The following is a 22,422-nucleotide window of genomic DNA, read 5'->3' as shown; positions in this document are numbered from 1 at the left end:
GCCACTGCCTGTTCACCACGCTAACATCCAGATGGCGAGGTCAGTACAGGTGCATCAAAGCTTGGACCGAGAGACTGAAAAATAGCTTCTATCTCAAGGTCATCAGACTGTTACACAGCCATCACTAACATTGAGTGGCTGCTGCCAACATACTGACTCAAATCTCTTGCCACTTTAATAATAAAAAATTGGATGTCATAAATGTATCACTAGTCACTTTAAGCAATGCTACTTTATATAATGTTTACTTACCCTACATTACTCATCTCATATGTATATACTGTACTCTATACAATCTACTGCATCTTGCCTATGCTGTTCGGCCATCGCTCATCCATATATTTATATGTACCTATTCTTATTCATTCCTTTACACACTTGTGTGTAAAAGGTAGTTGTGAAACTGTTACATTACTTGTTAGATATTACTGCATGGTCGGAACTAGAAGCACAAGCATTTCGCTACAATCGCATTAACATCTGCTAACCATGTGTATGTAACCAATAAAATGTGATTTGATTTGATTTGAGGGATAACATCCTCTGCATATTCCTGGTCTCCCTCAGTGGATATCCAATAATACAACATTTCTCTACCGTTGTGAAAACATCATCACTGGGACATTGAGTGAGTGGCAGCTGTCAGAGAAGCATAGGTGTCAAGGGATGTTTTGGACAGATGGGTTGTGTGTGTGTATTTCTGAATCTCAGTGTGAAGTACTGGTTTTATGAACAGACAATGCCATATCTGATGTAGCGTCCCCTTACAGGCTGCTAGAACTTTCTTGTCCCCTAGATGGAGTGCAAGACTGTATGAACGAGTCCATTGGAAATATTGAGAACATTTGCAGTTATTTTGGTTATACTAGAAACTAGTGTCAGGGTCTTCTCAGCCAAACTACTTGGTAAATGTTCAGTACACAGAATAAGTGTAATCCCAAACAGCTTGTGAAAGACTTAAAGAGGATGTCCATACAGGTTTGTATGGTGTCTAATAATGAAACTAGCATACTGAGCCAACTAGACCCAAAATAATTTCCTGCTATGGGTAAACTACTTTACTGCACACTCCTACCTCGCTGAATCATTGTGATAACTGTGGTAAATGTTCTCCTGGTGTACCTCATGCATACATACTCTCTCTCTCTCTCTCTCTCTTTCTCTCTAATAGGCTTTGCAGTCTTAGTGAGTGTAAGGATGGATACCTTCAACCTTTCATATGTCAATGTCACTGGTAGTCCTACCTCTTTACAGCTCATCTCAGTAAGCGTATTACATAACCTAACCCTCTGATGTGGTTATCACACAACCGGTAGGGAGACACATAACTAGGCATTTGACTCTACCATTAAACGTATTTTCCCACAACCCACTGCTGACAAAGTGTGACTTTCAATCTGACTAAAGTATCTCACTCTTAAATGTTATATCAGTCACAGTCTGCTGGTTCACATACAAACAGAGGTTTCAGGCAGACTTTATTTAAAGTATCATAGTCATTCATTCTAGGGTACATATGGAAAGTCTGTGCTATTGGATGGATAGTATTTCATTGTCTGTGCTGATTTTGGAGTCTTGGTCAGTTTGTATTGTTTGACCACTAGATGGGGTTGGCCAACAGTAGCAGGCATGTTTCATATAATTTTTTTTAATGCGACTCATAAATGTAAAGTTGCGTATCTGAGGCAAGCCATGAAGATGAATAATTTATCATACACATAAATGTCCAATTTTATTTCTATTTCAGAGCCCACATTCATATGAATTGATATTCATTCATTTACTCAGCCTCAGGCTTCTACGTGACACTTCAATATAACCTCTATAATCATGCAGTCAATTTGAAAAGGTGTGTATACATTGGACAAATCCAATTCTGTGAACCCATTGTTCCCTACGAATGAACACATTAGAATGGGAACATATTATCTCACTCAGAGTACTGATATGTAATGAGGTAGATTTAATACTGTCTTTGCAAACTTATGCTTGAAAACGAATAAAATATAAATGATAAAACAGAATCAACAAAAAAAATATGTAATACTGCAAAACAGGATCTGCTGCGGTTTTTATGACCCTAACTGGAGCCTTAAACGTAAACGTTCATACTTGATCTTGTATGTTTACTCTTCCGGTTGTCTAACCTCATCCACTCTCTCCTTTGTGTCTTCACAGGATGAGAATAAGGCCGCTAAAGCCTCGCTAAAGTCATCCAAGGTGGCAGAGAATGTAGCTGAGGGCTGCTCTGTGGAAGGGCGGCTGGAGCAGATCACTGAGGAGGGGGGCGAGGCGGCGCTCACTGGCCTCAACTCAGACGAGGAGGTGGAGATCGAGGAGATCATCGAAGAATCCCGGGCGGAGAAGATAAAACGCTCCAGCAAGGCGCGCGTGGACAACATCAAGAAGGCCTTCTCCAAAGAGCAGAGGGAGAAGAGAGCGCAGAAGACCAAGGACAACCTGGAAAAGACCAAGCAGAAGACCAGGGATAACCTGGAGAAGACCCGGCAGAAGACCCATGACAAGTTGGAGAAGACCAAGCATAGCCTGGAGAAGAAGATGGGCAAGCTGGGCAACAAGATGACCCCTAACATGGAGCGGAAGGAGAAGTTAAAGGGCTCCAAGGAGATGTTGAAGAAGTCTCTGACCCCCGACCACACCGTCTACGCCCGCTCCAAGACGACCGTGTACCGCGTGCCGCCCTTCACCTTCCACGTGAAGAAGTTCCGGGATGGAGAGGTGGAAGTGGTGCACACAGAGGGCACAGAGATGGTGGAGGTGGCCGAGAATGAGGCCCTGCAGGCGGGAGAGGGAGACGTGGAGGTGGAGGAGCTGGTGAGAGTAGTAGACACCCCAGAGATGGCTGCTGTCCTGGAGTTAGATGAAGAGGAAGAGGAGCTGGTGAGAGTAGACACCCCAGAGATGGCAGCTTTCCTGGAGGTGGCTGAGGACCAGGTGGCAGAGCATCTGATCCGGCTGGAGAGTAAGGTCCCTGTGGTGAAGACAAGCATGAAGACAACCAGCAAATAACTCTGTCTACAGGGCCCAGCAGGATTGGAAGAATGATGCAATAGAGAGATGAGGAGACAGAGGAGAAGAGAGAGGGGGAGAGTAAAGAAGAGGAGAGAAACATACTACATTTGGATGACAGTGACACAGCATGCATGATAAGGACTGTCGGGACAATGTTCATAATCTACTCATCTTATAATAAAAATAATAATAATATAATATGCCATTTAGCAGACGCTTTTATCCAAAGCAACTTACAGTCATACGTGTCTACATACATCTTGTTTGAGAAAAAAATATTATGCATCAGGAATTACTTTCAATGTACTTTCAATTACTTTCAAAAAAGTTTAACCCCGCATTTTTGTTTCTTCCTTACATATTTTCTTGTCTTTTAGTTTGTGAATGACTCTGGTTGGTCTAGTCTGGGATATTGCTTGGTGATATATTTTTTTGTTGTTGTTTTTGAAATAGAATGACCACAATGCTAAGGGAATAAATAGTAGTTGCTATTGTGATTTGATGTACAATAATTGCTAACGTAAGATAAACAGTACATAACAATGTATATGGAAATATCCCCCACTGGGCACAGACGTCAATTCAACATTTATTCCACGTTGGTTCAACGTCATTTCATTGAAATGATGTGGAAACAAAGTTGATTGAACCAGTGTGTGCCCAGTTGTGGTGGTATCTTGAGATTTTCTGATTTGATGGTCGGTGGTCATGTGATGTGCAGGTCAGAGAAATGACGTTTTGACAAATGAAGAGGAAGAGCACACACTGGAAACACCTAAAGATGGTTTCAACGTGCATGGGGAGAGACACAGGGGACCGTCTTTTCCCTGACTGAAGAGTTTACAGATCGGTTAAACAAATGCTCACAGCCATTTTGAGCAGCCAGCTTTCTACTGTAAGCGTGGGCATACAAGCTCTGTCAACATGTCAAGGTTCTGAAAGGACGAGATAGATAAGATAATGATAAAGATTAAGATAGTTTTCACTTTTCTTAGAGGAGCACTATGAAGCGTTTATTTCTGATCAACAGTGTGGCCCTCATGGTTGATTGTTTTCATTTTGGAGGACTGAGAGGGAGGGTCACGGCAAATGCAATATTAAAAAAGAAGAGGAAGAGACTCACTGATTGGCATAAATGGAACTATTTTTGTGCGGGTGGAATGTTGCAGACGCAATCTTGAGCCAATCAAGGAAAAACTAGTGTACCTTTAAATGATGTCATGGGGTTGATGAATGCCAGACGTGTAAAGTAATCCTTCTCTTTAATTATTTCTAAAGTTTTTCACGTAAAAAACAGGATCGCAACAGATCCTATTTTTTTGTTTTGAAATGGGGAATGAGAAGGATGAAGGATTAGTGACGACTTGAAAGAGATCTGAATTTAGTTGCATAGTTTTACCTTCCTTTTTTAAAAAGAATGTTTCATTAAGTTTCTAAGTTGTACTATATTGTGATATCTGGAAAATAGTTATCTTTCTCTCAGTTTTTAGTTACCAGTGTAACCACCAAACTACTTGGTTGTTACTAGGGCTGGTCACTGATGACAGGAGAATGACATTTTGAGCCATCTTTTAATCAAAGGTTCCTAGTGCCATCGTTCTGTAGAAGTTAACTTTTTTCACTGTTTTTCTCTCACTGTGCTTACATGATAATGTTCATAAAAAAATAAAAAAATGTAATTGTACTGACACACATTGTACAAATGTATGCATGTATGCTCACAGTGCTACAAGAATCATACATGTACTGTACATATATGCTATAACAAGCACACACATAACTGTGTTAACCTGCCACATTACTGTGACTCCAGAGGCTTCTCTCCTGGAAGAGGAGTCTGTCTGAGATTGACAGAGCCTTGCTTATTGAATCTATCACCATGGCCACAGCAAATGACGGGATATATCCAGCACTTCACCTGGACTGCATTGGGTGCTGTAATTATGGGGAGAAAAAGGAGAGAATCTTGTAGGAACCCCTCCAGCATATGTCAATATGCCAGGTGACAGTTAAATGAAAGTCTATAGTGACATATAGAAATGTAAGTGCTATTCAATTTTGCTTGTGCCGGCAGCAAATTACAAGGCATTGTGAAGGATATGGCAGTGTTACAAAGGTGAAAGAAAAAAGACATGTCCGTTCCTGGACCTCAGTCTCTGTCTATTTGAATTACTTGCCAGCTTGTTTGTGCCTGTGTGGTCTGGCAAAGGTCTGATATAGGGAGACGATGGTGATTAGAATAGATTATTTGAGTTTGACGTGAAGTGAGACCAGTAAATGCAATAGAAGCTAAAAGCTGTTGTCTCGTGTTCTTTCTCTACCTACAAGACATGCCTCTGGAAAACAAAGTAGTGAGACTAAGTACAGAAGGACTGAAAGCACACAGGGCCTGGCTCGAAGACAGTGCTACAGAAAGCTTTTCTACGTGTCTCCATAGCTCTCTGTGTCTGACCGACCTTGATGATGGGGCCGGGGTAGGGGGGGAGGTCTCTGTGGAACACCATTAGGATAATCAATGAGGCAGGAATCTGATTAAGGAGAGTGCTTTCTCTGAGGAGAGTGAGACAGAACACAGAGAGAGGACGTGTGTGTGTGTGTGTGTGTGTGTGTGTGTGTGTGTGTGTGTGTGTGTGTGTGTGTGTGTGTGTGTGTGTGTGTGCGTGTGTGTGAGAGAGAGATAGAGAGTGAGAGAGGGGGGGGGCAGGGTGATCATGTGGAGGGAGAGGTCAGTGCAGAGAGAAGGAGAGATGATGCAGTCAAAAAGCAACCAAAGATATTCCTCCAAAAAATCTGTAGGTCTTTGTGCAGTTCATATTTTGTGTTTACTTAATGTTTTTACAAGGCTGAAATGGATTCTCATTACATAAATGCCAAGGCCAATACCGAACACGCAGATACATTAAAGATTGACCAAGTTTTTGTCAAACACGAGCTAAGTTTACCACCATCTCTAAACACCCCTCATCTCCCCCAATTAACCGAGGAGATGAATAACATTTCCTGCCTTCTTCAGGAGAGAGTGGAGAAACAAACAGTGACCACTCATCTTTCAACTGTTTAATTTATTTGCCATGTAGTGTAGTCTCACAGCATTGTCAGTCAATATGCAGTTCTTTGTAAAATGATCAGTCAAACTACCGCAGGTTACCAGGGTTGGAGCCAATTACATTTAAATTCCAGCAAATTCAGAAAGTAAACCAAATTCCAATTCCAAATGTTCCTAACTGAAAAGCATTTAAGATAATTGGAATTTCAGTGTACTTCTAGAATTGTCTGGAATTGAAATGCAACTGACCTCAACCCTGCAGGATACTGTAAATATCCTGAGCACTGCCATTTTCAACTGAACTGAGATGATATCTCCTCCCTATTCTTATAACAGATCTAATAATGAAGCTTGCTTTTTCTGTTGAATTCAATTACTATTTTTATCTAACCACTTATATATCAATAAAAGCTACATGATTTACACCAGACTTTACCACTGTGATGATTGAATGTGTCAAAGTTCAACCCAATGCTATGTGAAGTGCAGCCAGTACAGCTGTATTATAGACCATTACTACACTCAGATTAGTGACCCGGGATAAACAGAGGCCATTATTTTTCTTGGAATGAATTTGCATCACAAAGAAGAAACCAACATGTTCACTTTTCCTTGAAAACCATTCAAACCGACACATGGTAAATAATGACATTGCTCCACAAGCCGATGTTACTCCATGATAAGCACTGACTAATGATGCAAAACACCGTAAAGTCAAGAGAAGAGTGCTTGTGCTATTGGTCATTAGGGATAGAGATTTGAGTCATGCTGCTTCAATGTGTGAGTGAGTTTATAATGAAAGTAAACATTGTCAACAGTGTTTCTTTGCCTCCGTAGATTACAACAAACAACGGAACATCTGGGAGTGGTAGAGGATCCAGAGTTCTAGCTACAGTGAAAGCAACTCCATTGAGCATGCGTTTTAGTGTAGGTTTAGTCCTAATCTCGGGAAACCGGTCATATTCATTTTGGTTTCCACAGCATGTGACCTGACTTGCTATGATTCTCATAACCTCAGTAATGTTTCTACTCTTGTTATTTCCCTGCTGAAAAGGGAAACTTAAATTAGGCTATTGGTCTCACAATGCACTATAATGACCTAGGCCTATAAGGTCAGCTACCTGAGAGATGACCACGCTCAAATTGATGGGCAATGCCGCACAAGAAAAATGTGAAAGTTCAGGAGCATAGAACCCTGTAATTTGTTGTCCCATGAAACCAAGTAAACATGTTGATCAAATATTTAATTATTGCTGAACTGTTTGTGCTATAGCCTACATAGATGATGATGATGATGAAGAAAACTAGGCCATATCTCCCAATTTTTCTCAATGTAATAATGAATATGTCATATTTCAAATAAAAGAATAAAACTGTTTTCAAGCCTTGGTTAGAGTATTTGTTGATGGCGAATATATAATGATTTGGGTAAGACAGAAATATCAACGCTGTTCACATTTCTTCTTATTACACTTGTGATGACGTAGAGACTGCCAGTAATTCAGATGACTTCCAGTTCAGCTGTTCTGTTGGTTATTTCTTCTCCCGCTGCAAGGTCATGCTTGTAAATGCAATTTTCCCTAACACACGGAGGGAGTGTGATACACATGGAACAGCCTCCGTGTCGCGCGCAGTGAACACTACACCCACAACCTCCCTTTAGCTTTAATCCCGCCTTCTTGCAATATCCTACACAACGATTGGACGAAATTGTGTTCTCGTCTTCTGTTGCATCCTAGTTATGTCAATCAACGCTTTCTTGACGTTTGTCTGCACTCAGGTTGGAATTGGAAAACTAAGGGTCTGTGTGTACAGTACTGCGACATTGAAGTAGGCAAAAGTTACTGTAGTTGCGATTGTTAGAAATACAGTTTGGTTAAAGGTTCTCGATTGTCCTGTACAATAAGACATTTCGTTCTGGTGGTTTAAGGCTGGTGGCTGGCTACGATTTAACGGCATCATTTTTCAGACACTTTTCCTTGAACAGTAGGGTAAGTAGACGGTCGCAGAACCCTTTGCTTTGTATCATTTACACATAATATTGTGGTTGGGCCATGAGAGTGAAGTTTAAAAAATGTGTTACACAACACATTATAGTCGTGTGTGGTGGGCGAGCAGCATCAATGTATTATCAGATTGAGAATCTCACTCGACACAAAGTAACTGGAGCTACGTCCTCCATGCTATATTACATACATCGCCTAAAGTCGAATCACACTGTTTCGCAAATAGATTAGGCCTACCAGTCGTTGTTGGTTATACGTTTGCTTTCAAAGGATAGCATACACCGACCGTTTATGCCTAATTCTTGTGATGTGCTGGCCATTTCTTCAAGGATGATATTGCACATTTTATGAAGTTGCAAGTGCAACCATGTTGGGATGCTGACTTCGGTCAAAGCCACGTCCAGTGGTGCAGGTTGTGATTACCACCACAACTCTCATGTGGGCATGTCACGGACATTTGATCCATCAAACGGTGCTTGGGAAAGTCATCACGTCAACCATGCATGCCTCCAGGTTTGCAACAACCAGTCAACAGTTTGAGGGATTACAAACACACACAGCCAGTGACGTATATTAATGGATGCCAAGGGAAGGCCAAAAATGACCGATTAAAAAAAACACAACACTGATTTCGTCTCTGTTTCATAATTTTCCTACATTCAGCCTCTTGCGAATTGAATCTTAACAGGAAGAAAGCATCAGAGCGATCAAAACAGCGTCTGGCCTCGCTTGACAAAAAAAAGTATAAGCAATTAGCCAATCAGCGTTGAGCTCAACTGTGAATGGTCCTGGCGCACCCCCTTTCGTTAGGTCAACATGTTTTTCTACTTACACACACACACACACACACACACAGAGAAATTAGAACCATGGACAGCCACATCAAATTTAGCTTACTTTAATTGGACTAAATTGTTTTTGGTATCTTTTAGTTGTCACTGATGTTGTTGAAATGTTGCTGGAATTGTGGAGGCAGCTACTGTTTGCTTTGTGACTTGCTGTAAATCCGGTTTTAAATCAATAGTTGTTTAGTAGTCCGAAAATGTCGGAAACATTAACTTGCTTGACCATGCTGTAGGTCATGTTACTGTACATGCAATATGCTTTGTGGACTTCACTGGACAGAGGTCCCATGTGGCTCAGTTGGTAGAGCATGGTGTTTGCAACACCAGGGTTGTGGGTTCGATTCCCACGGGGGACCAGTAGGGGGACCAGTACGGAGAAAAAAATGTATGAAATGTATGCATTCACTACTGTAAGTCGCTCTGGATAAGAGCGTCTGCAAAATGACTAAAATGTAAATGTAGGTAGCTATCCGGTTTTGTGATAAAACAAAGGTGTGGTTGAATTTATTCTGCAACTGTGTCTTCTTATTGTCTCGGCCTTTAGGCCTACAGTACCAGTCAAAGGTTTGGACACACCTACTCATTCCAGGGTTTTCCTTTATTGTTACTATTTTCTCCATTCTAGAATAATAGTGAAGACATCAAAACTATGAAATAACACATATGGAATCATGTAGTAACCAAAAAAGTGTTAAACAAATCAAAATATATTTGAGATTCTTCAAAGTAGTCACCCTTTGCCTTGATGACAGCGTTGCACACTCTTGGCATTCTCTCAACCAGCTTCATGAGTTGGTCACCTGGAATGCATTTAAATTAACAGGTGTGCCTTGTTAAAAGTTAATTTGTGGAATTTCTTTCCGTGATGCGTTTGAGCCAATCAGTTGTGTAGTGACAAGATAGGGGTGGTATACAGAAAATAGCCCTATTTGGTAAAAGACCAAGTCCATATTATGGCAAGAACATCTCAAATAAGCAAAGAGAAATGACGGTCCATCATTACTTTAAGACATGAAGGTCAGTCAATCCGGAAAGTTTCTTCAAGTACAATCACAAAAACCATCAAGCACTATGATGAAACTGGCTCTCATGAGGACCGTCACAGGAAAGGAAGACCCAGAGTTACCCCTGCTGCAGAGGATAAGTTATTTAGAGTTGCCAGCCTCAGAAATCGGCAATTAACTGCAACTCAGATTGCACCTCAGAGTTGAAGTACAGACGCATCTCAACATCAACTGTTCAGAGGAGGCTGTGTGAATCAGGCCTTCATGGTCTAATTGCTGCAAAGAAACCACTACTAAAGGACACCAATAATAACAAGAGACTTGCTTGGGCCAAGAAACACGAGCAATGGACATTAGACCGGTGGAAATCTGTCCTTTGGTCTCATGAGTCCAAATTTGAGACTTTTGGTTCCAACCGCTGTGTCTTTGTGAGATGCAGAGTAGGTGAGTGGATGATCTCCGCATGTGTGGTTCCCACCGTGAAGCATGGAGGAGGTTGTGTGATGGTGTGTGGGTGCTTTGCTGGTGATCCTGTCAGTGATTTATTTACAATTCAAGGCACACTTAACCAGCATGGCTACCACAGCATTCTGCAGCGATACGCCATCCCATCTGGTTTGCACTTAGTCCCACTATCATTTAGTTTTTTAACAGGACAATGACCCAAAACACACCTCCAGGCTGTGTAAGGGATATTTGACCAAGAAGGAGTGTGATGGCGGGCTGCATCAAATTACCTGGCCGCCACAATCACCTGACTTCAACCCAATTGAGATGCATTTGACCTTTTATTTAACTTGGCAAATCAGTTAAGATCATATTCTTATTTACAATGACGGCTTACCCCGCACAAACCCTCCCTTAACCCGGACATGGCTGAGCCAATTGTGTGCCGCCCTATGCGACTCCCAATCACGGCCGGTTGTGATACAGCCCGGGATCAAACCAGGGTCTGTAGGGACGCCTCTGGTACAAAGATGGTTTTGGATGAGTTGGACCGCAGAGTGAAGGAAAATCAGCCAACAAGTGCTCAGCATATGTGGGAACTTCTTCAAGACTGTTGGAAAAGCATTCCTCATGAAGCGGGTTGAGAGAATGCCAAGGGTGTGCAAAGCTGTCATCAAGGCAAAGGGTGGCTACTTTGAAGAATCTAAATGTAAAATATATTTAGATTTGTTTCACACTTTGTTTTGGTTACACATTATTCCATGTGTTATTTCATAGTTTTGATGTCTTCACTATAATTATACAATGTAGAAAATAGTCAAAATAAAGAAAAACCCTGGAATGAGTCGGTGTCAACTTTTGACTGGTACTTTACATATCACGGTCGCAAGGCATATGAATTAACAGGTTATAGAGCAAACAACTCAATTATCACAACACAAATTGTGATATGGCTATTTTCTTTTTTCCTGGCTTGACTTGCTGAGTGTTTTTTCACACACACACACACACACACACACACACACACACACACACACACACACACTGTTCTCATGACATCATTGCTCACAGAATGGGGGACTGGGCAGAAGCACATGTAAGATAACCCATGTGCCAAATAGGATGTAGTATGGCTTAGTGGGGAAAAAGTCCCTTCATACATACAATCTTCCTATTTGTCATCATTAAGTTGTTTACATAGCATTGGCGAGTGAATGTAAAACTGTAAGGTTGACGCTGATATTGTTCCTTATGTTGTCCCATGCTCTAATGACACTGCATCAGGAAACACTTACCGGAATGAAGTAAAGCATTTTCCTGGAATCTCTTCCTCAAATAATGTTTCCATTGTCCAATGTTCTCGTTTAGCTTTTGTGGTGCTTTTATGAGGGTGCTTTTATGATAACTAAAAGGTGTTTTTCTCTTGGTGTTTCCTGAATATTGTGTCTAAATGTCATTGTTTTAAATTGCTGGGTTTTTTAAAAAACTGGGCCCAGGTTTTATCTGAACATTTAATCCAGAACAAAATAATCCTGTGTTGTCAAATTTCCTCATTTCAAATTTGTTCGCCGTTTAAAAAGACACAAAGACAATATTTCAACCAAATGTTATGGTATCATATAATACGATCTGTGTTGTAGCATATGATGTGGTTAGAGATTTGCTTTCATTTTGTCTTAACTACATCCAAAAATGAGGACGGACGGCATTTGAAGGGGGAGCAAAACACAGGATCATTTTGATCTGGAAAAACTGGGCCCCGGTGACTTAAAAGAAAAGCAACTGCTTACTGCATTGAGTAAGACTTTGATACTGTAGTGATGTGTAGAAATCTGTTATACCTTCTATCTGCCTGAGTTAGAGAAATATGGGGTTTAACAGTTCACCGCACCACAATTAGTACAATGACAATGCTAGTTTTTAGAAAGTAAGATACAGTAACATTTATGTTACATAGAAAGTACTAGGCCCGTGCCTAGTTACGGACAGGGCAAAGGATGTGGTTGCTTTCATGGCCCTCGTGACTGACGCTTTCTAGTAAAATTGTTATCTTTAGCTGAACAATGCAGACTAGATTCCTTGAAAGGCTGATTCCACCTCCCGTACTATACGGTGTACAGTACACCACACTCTTTTAGACAGTGTTTAGACATGCAACAAATGTTTTTATGGTGTAGCCTACCCATAGTGGCCGCAGAGAGATACTGGTTATTAAATGAGTGGTGCCTTGCTGCAGTATGGAATGTTTCCTGTTCTTGAGACCGACAGTTCTCTCAACACAGGCTCAGTGAAAGTCAGTTCATGTTGACTTGCTTCTGTAGGCCAAGGCTGTAGAGATCCCCAGGCCTGTCTGGTGTTGTGCCACTGTTCACACAGCTGTGTTGTTAACCCTGGTGGAGCTCGGTGTTTCTGTGGCTCTGTCGTCTGCCTGTGCATTCCACGCCACTCTTTAATGGGAGTGATGGGACAAGTGCTGCTCAGACAAAGCCCTGCTCTTTTTCAGTTGTGTATGGAGAACTATAGTGAAGCCAGCAGCCTTTATAGGCACTGGTAATGCCCACTTTGAATATGATCTGAATCAAGTGGTGTTGCCATAGGTTCCTTTTCATTCTCTGAGTGTGACTGAGTATCGTTCTGAAATCCAATCTGTAGTTAGTAAAAGATTCGGTTTAGCTTTTCAAAAGTATAATTTGATCTCTGAGAAATTAAGCTAATTGATCGCACCCAAATTGGCCTTTTTTTTTTATTTTATAAGATTCAGATAATAGTCAAATTTAGTACCCAACATCTGATTTGGACCAAACTTCTTCCTACCAATGAGTAAGACATGAGAAATCCCCCCCAAAATTGCCAGAAGCTAACCATGGATGCAGGGTCCGATTGAACAAAATAAGTTTCTGCTTTTTAGTAGTTCATCTATCTTGTCACCTATATTTTATAGTTTTTGACTGGGTTGTCACCTGTTGCCAAAGAGTTGGCTGTTTTGAGGTACTGTAAATTACAAGCTTAGCTGTTGATTAACTAACATGGGTTCCATTTACGCCCATGCACTTTGTATGACTTGAGGAAGTTGAAAGAAAACAACAAGTAATTGAATGGGAAGGTGACAGTTTGAGTTGTGACACATGATGATGAGTCAGCTCAGCTGCTCTGTGTTGTGGTTTTGAGTCTAGTTTTTATATGTAGCACAATCTCACTCCAGGGGTGTATTCATTACGCCTTGCAATGGAAACCATTTACCGTTTTAAGAACCAAACGGAAGCAAACAAGGCAAACCAAACCAAAAGTTTTTGCAACAGAATCAGCGTAATGAATACACCCCAGGCGGGGTGATGCACCTTTTTTCCGTCAGTGTAGTGAAAGAGGAATGAGGAAAGGATGGGTGACATGTCTAACATGTGAAATGAGTCGGGGTGCCCTCGAACTTTCCCAGCTTTCCTTTTCTCAAATAACCTTGTAATGTAGTGGAACCTCACAGCAGAGTTTAGTAGAGCCGTGGGACATCATGTCACTCTAGCCTAAGCTCTCTCCAAATGAGCACCTGAACAAACCCTGGAGCAGGTATTCAACCAATATGAATATGTCACTCCATAATCAATACATCTCAATAGTTTAAACATCAATGGCCAATACATAATACATTTTAACATATCAAGACATATTTATCACACACAGTCAACGAATAGAGATATTAGGAAAACGCCCCATCAACATAACATAGTAATTACTGAGCATGCAAACCTGCTAGGTATATATGCAAATGTGACCGACCCGGTCGCACTAGTCTGAACCCGCGGTGGTGAGTTCAGAGCCCTATACTAAGTACCTGGTTTGAGGAGTTAGCGAGAACTTTGGTCAACTAAGCTCAACTCGGGATAACTAGTACCACGAAAGTGGCTCACGTTTTAATCAGGCACAGTGCTGTGAAAAAGTATTTGCCCCCTTTTCTAATTGTCTCTACTTTTGCATATTTTTGATACTGAATGTTATTAGATCTTAAACCAAATCCTAATATTAGATAAAGGGAACCTGAGTGAGCAAATAACACAACAATTACATATTTAATTTATTTAATGAAAAAAGTTGTGCAACACCCAATGCTCCTGTGTGAAAATGTAATTGCCCCCTTACACTCAATAACTGGTTGTGCCACCTTTTTAACTGCAATGACTCCAACCAAACACTTCCTGTAGTTGTTGATCAGTCTCTCACGTTGCTGTGGAGGAATTCTGGCCCACTCTTCCATGCAGAACTGCATGGAAGAGTGGCATTTGTGGGTTTTCATGCATGAACTGCTCGTTTCAAGTCCTGCCACAACATCTCAATTGGGATTAGGTGTGGATTAGGCCATTTCAAAATGAAAAATGTGTTGCTTTTTAGCCATCTTCATTAGAGGTCGACCGATTATGATTTTTCAACGCTGATACCGATTATTGGAGGACCAAAAAAAGCCTGTACCGATTAATCGGACAATATTTTTATATTTGTTATTATTATTTATTTATACTGTCACCGCACCATGCTAACTAGCTATTGTTGTAATTGTCATTATTACAAATTACAAACAAATGTGTGTGTGTGTGTGTGTGTGTTTTGTAATGATGACAATTACAACAATACTGAATGAACACTTATTTTAACTTAATATAATACATCAATAAAATCAATTTAGCCTCAAATAAATAATGAAACATGTTCAATTTGGTTTAAATAATGTAAAAACAAAGTGTTGGAGAAGAAAGGAAAAGTGCAATATGTGCCATGTAAAAAAGCTAATGTTTAAGTGCCTTGCTCAGAACATGAGAACATATGAAAGCTGGTGGTTCCTTTAAACATGAGTCTTCAATATTCCCAGGTAAGAAGTTTTAGGTTGTAGTTATTATAGGAATTATAGGACTATTTCTCTCTATACGATTTTTATTTCATATACATTTGACTTTTGGATGTTCTTATAGGCACTTTTAGTATTGCCAGTGTAACAGTATAGCCTCCGTCCCTCTCCTCGCCCCTACCTGGGCTCGAACCAGGAACACATCGACAACAGCCACCCTCGACGCATCGTTACCCATCGTTCCACAAAAGCCGCGGTCCTTGCAGAGCAAGGGGAACAAATACTTCGTCTCAGAGCGAGTGACGTCACCGATTGAAACGCACCATGCTAACTGGCTAGCCATTTCACATCGGTTACACCAGCCTAGTCTCGGGAGTTGATAGGCTTGAAGTCATAAACAGCTCAATGCTTGAAGTACAGCGAAGAGCTGCTGGCAAACGCACGAAGGTGCTGTTTGAATGAATGCTTACAAGCCTGCTGCTGCCTACCATCGCTCAGTCAGACTGCTCTATCAAATATCAAATCATAGACTTAATTATAACATAATAACACACAGAAATATCAGCTTTAGGTCATTAATATGATCAAATCCGGAAACTATCATTTCGAAAACAAAACGTTTATTCTTTCAGTGAAATACGGAACCGTTCCGTATTTTATCTAACGTGTGGCATCCCTAAGTCTAAATATTGCTGTTAGATTCTACAACCTTCAATGTTATGTCATATCTATGTACAATTCTAGCAAATTAATTACGGTCTTTGTTAGGAATAAATGGACTTCACACAGTTCGCAACGAGCCAGCCGGCCCAAACTGCTACATATACCCTGACTGCTTGCACGGAACACAAGCTAAGTGACACAATTTCCCTAGTTAAAAGAAATTAATGTTAGCAGGCAATATTAACTAAATTTGCAGGTTTAAAAATATATACTTGTGTATTGATTTATGGTTAGGTACACATTGGTGCAACGACAGTGCTTTTTTCACGAATGTGCTTGTTAAATCCTCACCCGTTTGTCGAAGTATGCTGTGATTCGATGAGAAATTAACAGGCACCGCATCGATTATATGCAACGCAGGATAAACAAGCTAGATAAACTAGTAATATCATCAACCATGTGTAGTTAACTAGTGATTATGTTAAGATTGATCGTTTTTTATAAGATAAGTTTAATGCTAGCTAGCAATTTACCTTGGCTTCTTGCTGCACTCTCGTAACAGGTAGTCAGCCTGCCACGCAGGCTCCTCGTGGAGTGCAATGTAATCAGCCACAATCGGTGTCTAAAAATGCAGATTACCGATTGTTATGAAATTGTTGTTGAAATCGGCCCTAATTAATCGGCCATTCCGATTAATCGGTCGACCTCTAATCTTCATGTAGACTTGATTGTGTGATTTGGATCATTGTCTTGCTGCATGACCCAGCTGCGCTTCAGCTTCGGCTCACAGACGGTTATACTTTTTACTCATCTGTCCATAGAACATTCTTCAAAGAGTTTTGATGATCAATCAGATGTTTTTTGGCAAACTTGAGTCAACTTTTTGGATGAGTCTCAACCAAACACTGCATTCCACAGTGGGAACCTCAACCTCATGTGGTTTGGCGATGCTTTGCAGCCTCAGCACTTGGATGACTTGACTTAATAGAAGGAACCGTGAATTCTGCTCTGTATCAGAGAATTCTACGGGAGAATGTCCATCCGTCTGTAAGCTGAAGCACAGCTGGGTCATGCAGCAAGACAATGATCCAAAACACACAATCAAGTCTACATGAAAATGGTTAAAAAGCAACACATTTTAAGTTTTTGAATGGCCTAGTCAAAGTCCAGACCTAATCCCAATTGAAATGTTGTGGCAGGGCTTGAAAACTCTCAAATGTTGCAGGGGTTAAAGCGGTTCTGTTTGTAAATAAATGGTAATGACAGAATGCATTTAACTTCACGCACAGTAATACTTTTGTATGACTTCAAGGGATACTTTGTCAATGTATCTACTTCTCCAGAGTCAGATGAACTCGTGGATACCATTATTATGTCTCTGCGTGCAGTTTCAAGGAAGTTGCTAACTAGCTGTAGCGCAATTGATAACTAGCGTTAGTGCAATGACTGGAAGTCTATGGATATCTGCTAGCAAGCGTTGGCTGCAGGCTGACTTTGGTTGTCAATTGGACGGTGTTTCCTCCGACACATTGGTGCAGCTGGCTTCCGGGTTAAGTGGGCAGGTGTTAAGAAGTGCGGTTTGGCGGGTCATGTTTCGGAGGACGCATGACTCGACCTTCGCCTCTCCAGAGCCCGTTGGGGAGTTGCAACGATGAGACAAGATCAAATTTGGGGAGAAGGGGGTAAAATACAACAACAAAAAAGCTTTAGCAAAAGGTATATGCTTGTTCACTCTGGCAACATAACAAACAATGGCAAACATTTGCAATTTGTCACTGGTGCTCTCCAGTGTACATCATCACAAGCTTTTTTTGTGTGATCTTGTGGCTCTAAACCTCTGCTTGCATTAGACAAATGATTTGACTGACTTTTCATCATATTTGTGGAATCGACTGGAATTATACAATTTTATTTATTAGCCTTATTCCAGTCTGACAGGAAGTGGACAGGAAAGTAGAGGGGAAGTATACCAGGATTGCAATCAAATCTACCAATTGCCAATACAAGCAGTAAAGGTCACAGGCAATTTCAACTCATTGTTTCACCTGCGTAGGACGGGAGGAAGTGACATTTTTATAAATGAGGATTCATCCCAAATGGCAACCTATTCTCTATAGTGTACTACTTTTGACCAAGGCACAAGGAAATCTTTCCATTTAGGACTCAACCCTAGGTTTCTCTGCAAAGCAAAAGGCGGTTGGAGCATGTTTGTTCACCTGTTATCCAAGGAATTGGGGTCTTTGTGATTGGATAAGTTCTGTTATCTGTCAATGGAACATATCAGATATCAGGACGCAAAGAATGGAAGAAATATCAAATCCCATGATTTAAAATGTTACCCTTACTAGAGGTCGACCGATTATGATTTTTCAACGCCAATACCGATTATTGGAGGACCAAAAACCCCGCCCGATACCGATTTAATCGGTCGTTTTTTTTTTTTATTTTTTTTTTTATTATTATTATTTATTTATTTGTAATAATGACAATTACAACAATACTGAATGAACACTTATTTTAACTTAATATAATACATAAATACTATCAATTTAGCCTCAAATAAATAATGAAACATGTTCAATTTGGTTTAAATAATGTAAAAACAAAGTGTTGGAGAAGAAAGTAAAAGTGCAATATGTGCCATGTAAAAAAGCTAACGTTTAAGTTCCTTGCTCAGAACATGAGAACATATGAAAGCTGGTGGTTCCTTTAAACATGAGTCTTCAATATTCCCAGGTAAGAAGTTTTAGGTTGTAGTTATTATAGGAATTATAGGACTATTTCTCTCTATACGATTTGTATTTCATATACCTTTGACTATTGGATGTTCTTATAAGCACTTTAGTATTGCCAGTGTAACAGTATAGCTTCCGTCCTTCTCCTCGCTCCTACCTGGGCTCGAACCAGGAAAACATCGACAACAGCCACCCTCGACGCAGCGTTACCCATGTAGAGCAAGGGGAACAACCACTCCCAAGTCTCAGAGCGAGTGACGTTTGAAACGCTATTAGCGCGCACCCTGCTAACTAGCTAGCCATTTCACATCGGTTACACCAGCTTAATCTCGGGGGTTGAAGTCATAAACAGCGCAATGCTTGAAGAATTGCGAAGAGCTGCTGGCAAACGCACGAAGGTGCTGTTTGAATGAATGCTTACAAGCCTGCTGCTGCCTACCATCGCTCAGTCAGACTGCTCTATGAAATCATAGACTTAATTATAACATAATAACACACAGAAATATGAGCCTTTTGGTTATTAATATGGTCGAATCCGGAAACGATCATTTCGAAAACAAAACGTTTATTATTTCAGTGAAATACGGAACCGTTCCGTATTTTATCTAACGTGTGGCATCCCTAAGTCTAAATATTCCTGTTACATTGCACAACCTTCAATGTTATGTCATAATTATGTACAATTCTGGCAAATTAATTACGGCCTTTGTTAGGAATAAATGGACTTCACACAGTTCGCAATGAGCCAGGCGGCCCAAACTGCTGCATATACCCTGACTGCTTGCACGGATTGCAAGAGAAGTGACACAACGTCACTTCCCTAGTTATAAGAAATTCATGTTAGCAGGCAATATTAACTAAATATGCAGGTTTAAAAATATATACTTGTGTATTGATTTTAAAGAAAGGCATTGATGTTTATGGTTAGGTACATTGGTGCAACGACAGTGCTTTTTTCGCAAATGCGCTTGTTAAATCATCACCCGTTTGTCGAAGTAGGCTGTGATTCGATGAGAAATTAACAGGCACCACATCGATTATATGCAACTTAGGACACGTTAGATAACTACACATGGTTGATGATATTACTAGTTTAACTAGTGATTTATGTTAAGATTGATAGTTTTTTTATAAGAAGTTTAATGCTAGCTAGCAACTTACCTTGGCTTCTTGCTGCCCTCGCGTAACAGGTAGTCAGCCTGCCATGCAGGCTCCTCGTGGAGTGCAATGTAAGGCAGGTGGTTAGAGCGTTGGACTAGTAACCAGAAGGTTGCAAAACGAATCCCCGAGGTGACAAGGTAAAAATCTGTTGTTCTGCCCCTGAACAAGGCAGTTAACCCCCGTTCCTAGGCCGTCATTGAAAATAAGAATGTGTTTTTAATCCGACTTGCCTAGTTAAATAAAGGAGTAAAAAAAATAAAAAATAAAAAAATCGTTATCAAAATACTGTTTACCGATTGTTGTAAAAACTTGAAATCGGCCCTAATTAATCGGCCATTCCGATTAATCGGTCGACCTCTAACCCTAACTATACTGTTTGCTCCTTTGTTTCTCTCTTCTCAATTTCCTTACATCTAGCCTACAGTACAAAATGTTCTTGCTACTGTGTAGGGACTTGTTATCAGGACAGTTGTAGCCTAACCACCACCTTGTAAGTTATTGTGCATTTGAGCTACTAGGAGAACATTGTGTTCCTTCCTGTGTCCAGTAAAATGAGAAGGGTGGCAGATGTTTGCTGATGACTGTATGATCTCTCAGGGCAAGGGGATGCTCTGTAGTTCTCTACCTTTTCACTGGTGGTAATTAGGATTTTGTCAAGGCTTTTAGGAAGTACACTGTAATATAGGAAAAATACCAGGCCTGGGTTAGCATGGCTGCTCAAATAACTCACTGAAATCATGACCGCTGTTAATGGAAAATCACTTTCACTTTGAAAATATAATTACACTGTTATGGAAGGAATGTGGAGCAGAAACCTTTTTGTGCTAACATGCAGACGGTGTCATCTGCATTACATGGCCTACATAATTCAATGGTTTGTTGACGATGACAACAGTGACATTATATTCAACTGGGAATGAATATCAATGATGTGGTTCCTGTTTACTTTGAAGTCTGAATAGTTTTCTTGTAATGCTGAATAAATCTGCTAGTATCAGACCTGGGCCGGAGGGAGACCAAAGGGTTTCTGTCTGGGTCACCTCGCCTAACGGGCAGGCCAAAGGCCAGGGTTTATGTTGGTCTGTGTTTCTCGGTGAAGGCTGTGTGTTGAGTTGAACAGGATGTCTCTGTTTATCGGAAGCTGGCTGAGGTACCATCAGATACTTTTGTCTTCGGTTTCTGAGGTTTTCCTGTCAGGTTGAATATGTCTATACATGCTCTCATCAGATTCAAGACAATCGGAGTTAAAACAAATCAATTGATCAAGGTATCGGAAATGTTTCAAAGTAGAGACATAATATAACGGTGGCCTCAAGGTTTCGTCCTGCATTGGCCAGCTCTCAAGAGCCGATCATTGTCTCAAGAGACCACAGCTGTTCCCCTCATTAGTATCTAGCTTCCTTGTGTCTTCCTTGCTTTCCATTTCTCCTTCAAACTGTTTCCTCGTGTGTGTCCTTTACAGGGTTGTGGAGGCAGCCGGCAGCATGGCCCAGTGGAACCAGTTGCAGCAGCTGGAGACCAGGTATCTGGAGCAGCTGTACCACCTGTACAGCGACAGCTTCCCCATGGAGCTCCGGCAGTTCCTCGCCCCCTGGATCGAAAGCCAGGACTGGTGTGTATTTTCCTAGTTCCTGTTGTTCACAACATCACTACAGAATGGGTACCTAGTACCCACAGTTCACTAACAGCACTGCTGCTGGCAACACTCGGCAGGATGACATGGCTCGTTGTTGTGCTTGCTCATTCTATTTGTTAGTAGTGGGGGAGGAAATATGTCATCCACTCACGCTCATTGTTTTCAAAAATGTTGACTTTAGTCATCAGTGTGGCATTGATTTTCCTCTACAATCGTTTTGATTTATTTTGAAGTAGCATGAACAACATTACAGCTAGACTGTTAGCAGGGAACACGTCAGGGAACAACACACAGAAAATGATTGACCTAATTGGCATCTCATGATGGCAAGTTGTCAGTTCTGCCAGGAAAAAGGGTAATTCCATATGAATTCAATTTCTTTTTGATAGCACCCCTTTCGATTCGAACAAAACCTTCCATACACATTTGCCCATTGTGGAAGTGCTCAGAAAGTGATGTTTTGGACCTGAATGCCAAAGTTGACTTATTTAGCATACCCCACCATACCATGAGACATGTCTTCATCACTGGAAAAGATAAATGGTTGAGATTAATATAATTTAAAAGCTTACAAACAGGGTTGTCAAACTATTTTATAATTTCATTTTTTAACCTTTATCGTCAATTATCAAAAAACCCGTAAACTCCAGTGTTTTTTCATATTCGCATATATTTTGGCTAAGAACCTGTTTTACATCTTCTAAGGTTTTTGTGTTGTACTTGCCATTGTTTGAAACACAACATGCTCTTGAATGTAGGGTGGGTGTCATGTGTTCAAATGGGAAACTTTCAAATGGTACCATAAAGATGGTGTAGGTCCACACATCAGAGAATCTTGACTTAATGGGAATATGTTTTAAATTATACTGTCAATCATCCATAAGAAACCTATTGAAATATACATAATAGAATAGACATTACCATTTTTAAGTTGACATTCGTTGGTGGGTGGACCGGCAGTCATCTTTGTGGTAGTAATTACACTGAACAAAAATATAAATGCAACATGCAACAA

General features: G+C 40.6%; 2 protein-coding genes across 7 annotated transcripts in view; both read left to right on the top strand.

Annotated features, from left to right (window-relative positions):
- The window catches only part of LOC115198030 (caveolae-associated protein 1), a 31,137-nt gene extending 24,630 nt beyond the window's left edge, over positions 1–6,507 (top strand). For all 3 annotated transcript variants that reach the window (XM_029759705.1, XM_029759697.1, XM_029759690.1), the window contains exon 3: positions 2,179–6,507. In XM_029759705.1, the coding sequence (XP_029615565.1) occupies positions 2,179–3,030 (852 nt within the window). In that variant the 3' untranslated portion in view covers positions 3,031–6,507. The remainder of the gene's footprint in view (positions 1–2,178) is intronic.
- Positions 6,508–7,850: 1,343 nt separating this feature from the next.
- LOC115197994 (signal transducer and activator of transcription 3) overlaps positions 7,851–22,422 on the top strand; it is a 29,731-nt gene continuing 15,159 nt past the window's right edge. For all 4 annotated transcript variants that reach the window (XM_029759666.1, XM_029759655.1, XM_029759660.1 and 1 more), the window contains exons 1-2: positions 7,851–8,070; positions 21,234–21,383. In XM_029759666.1, the coding sequence (XP_029615526.1) occupies positions 21,256–21,383 (128 nt within the window). In that variant the 5' untranslated portion in view covers positions 7,851–8,070; positions 21,234–21,255. The remainder of the gene's footprint in view (positions 8,071–21,233; positions 21,384–22,422) is intronic.

The sequence above is a fragment of the Salmo trutta genome, chromosome 1 (genome assembly GCF_901001165.1).
Source record: "Salmo trutta chromosome 1, fSalTru1.1, whole genome shotgun sequence".
Classification (NCBI taxonomy): domain Eukaryota; kingdom Metazoa; phylum Chordata; class Actinopteri; order Salmoniformes; family Salmonidae; genus Salmo; species Salmo trutta.
The sequence above is the reverse complement of the archived record's forward strand: the minus strand, read 5'-3'. Positions and strand labels throughout refer to the sequence as shown.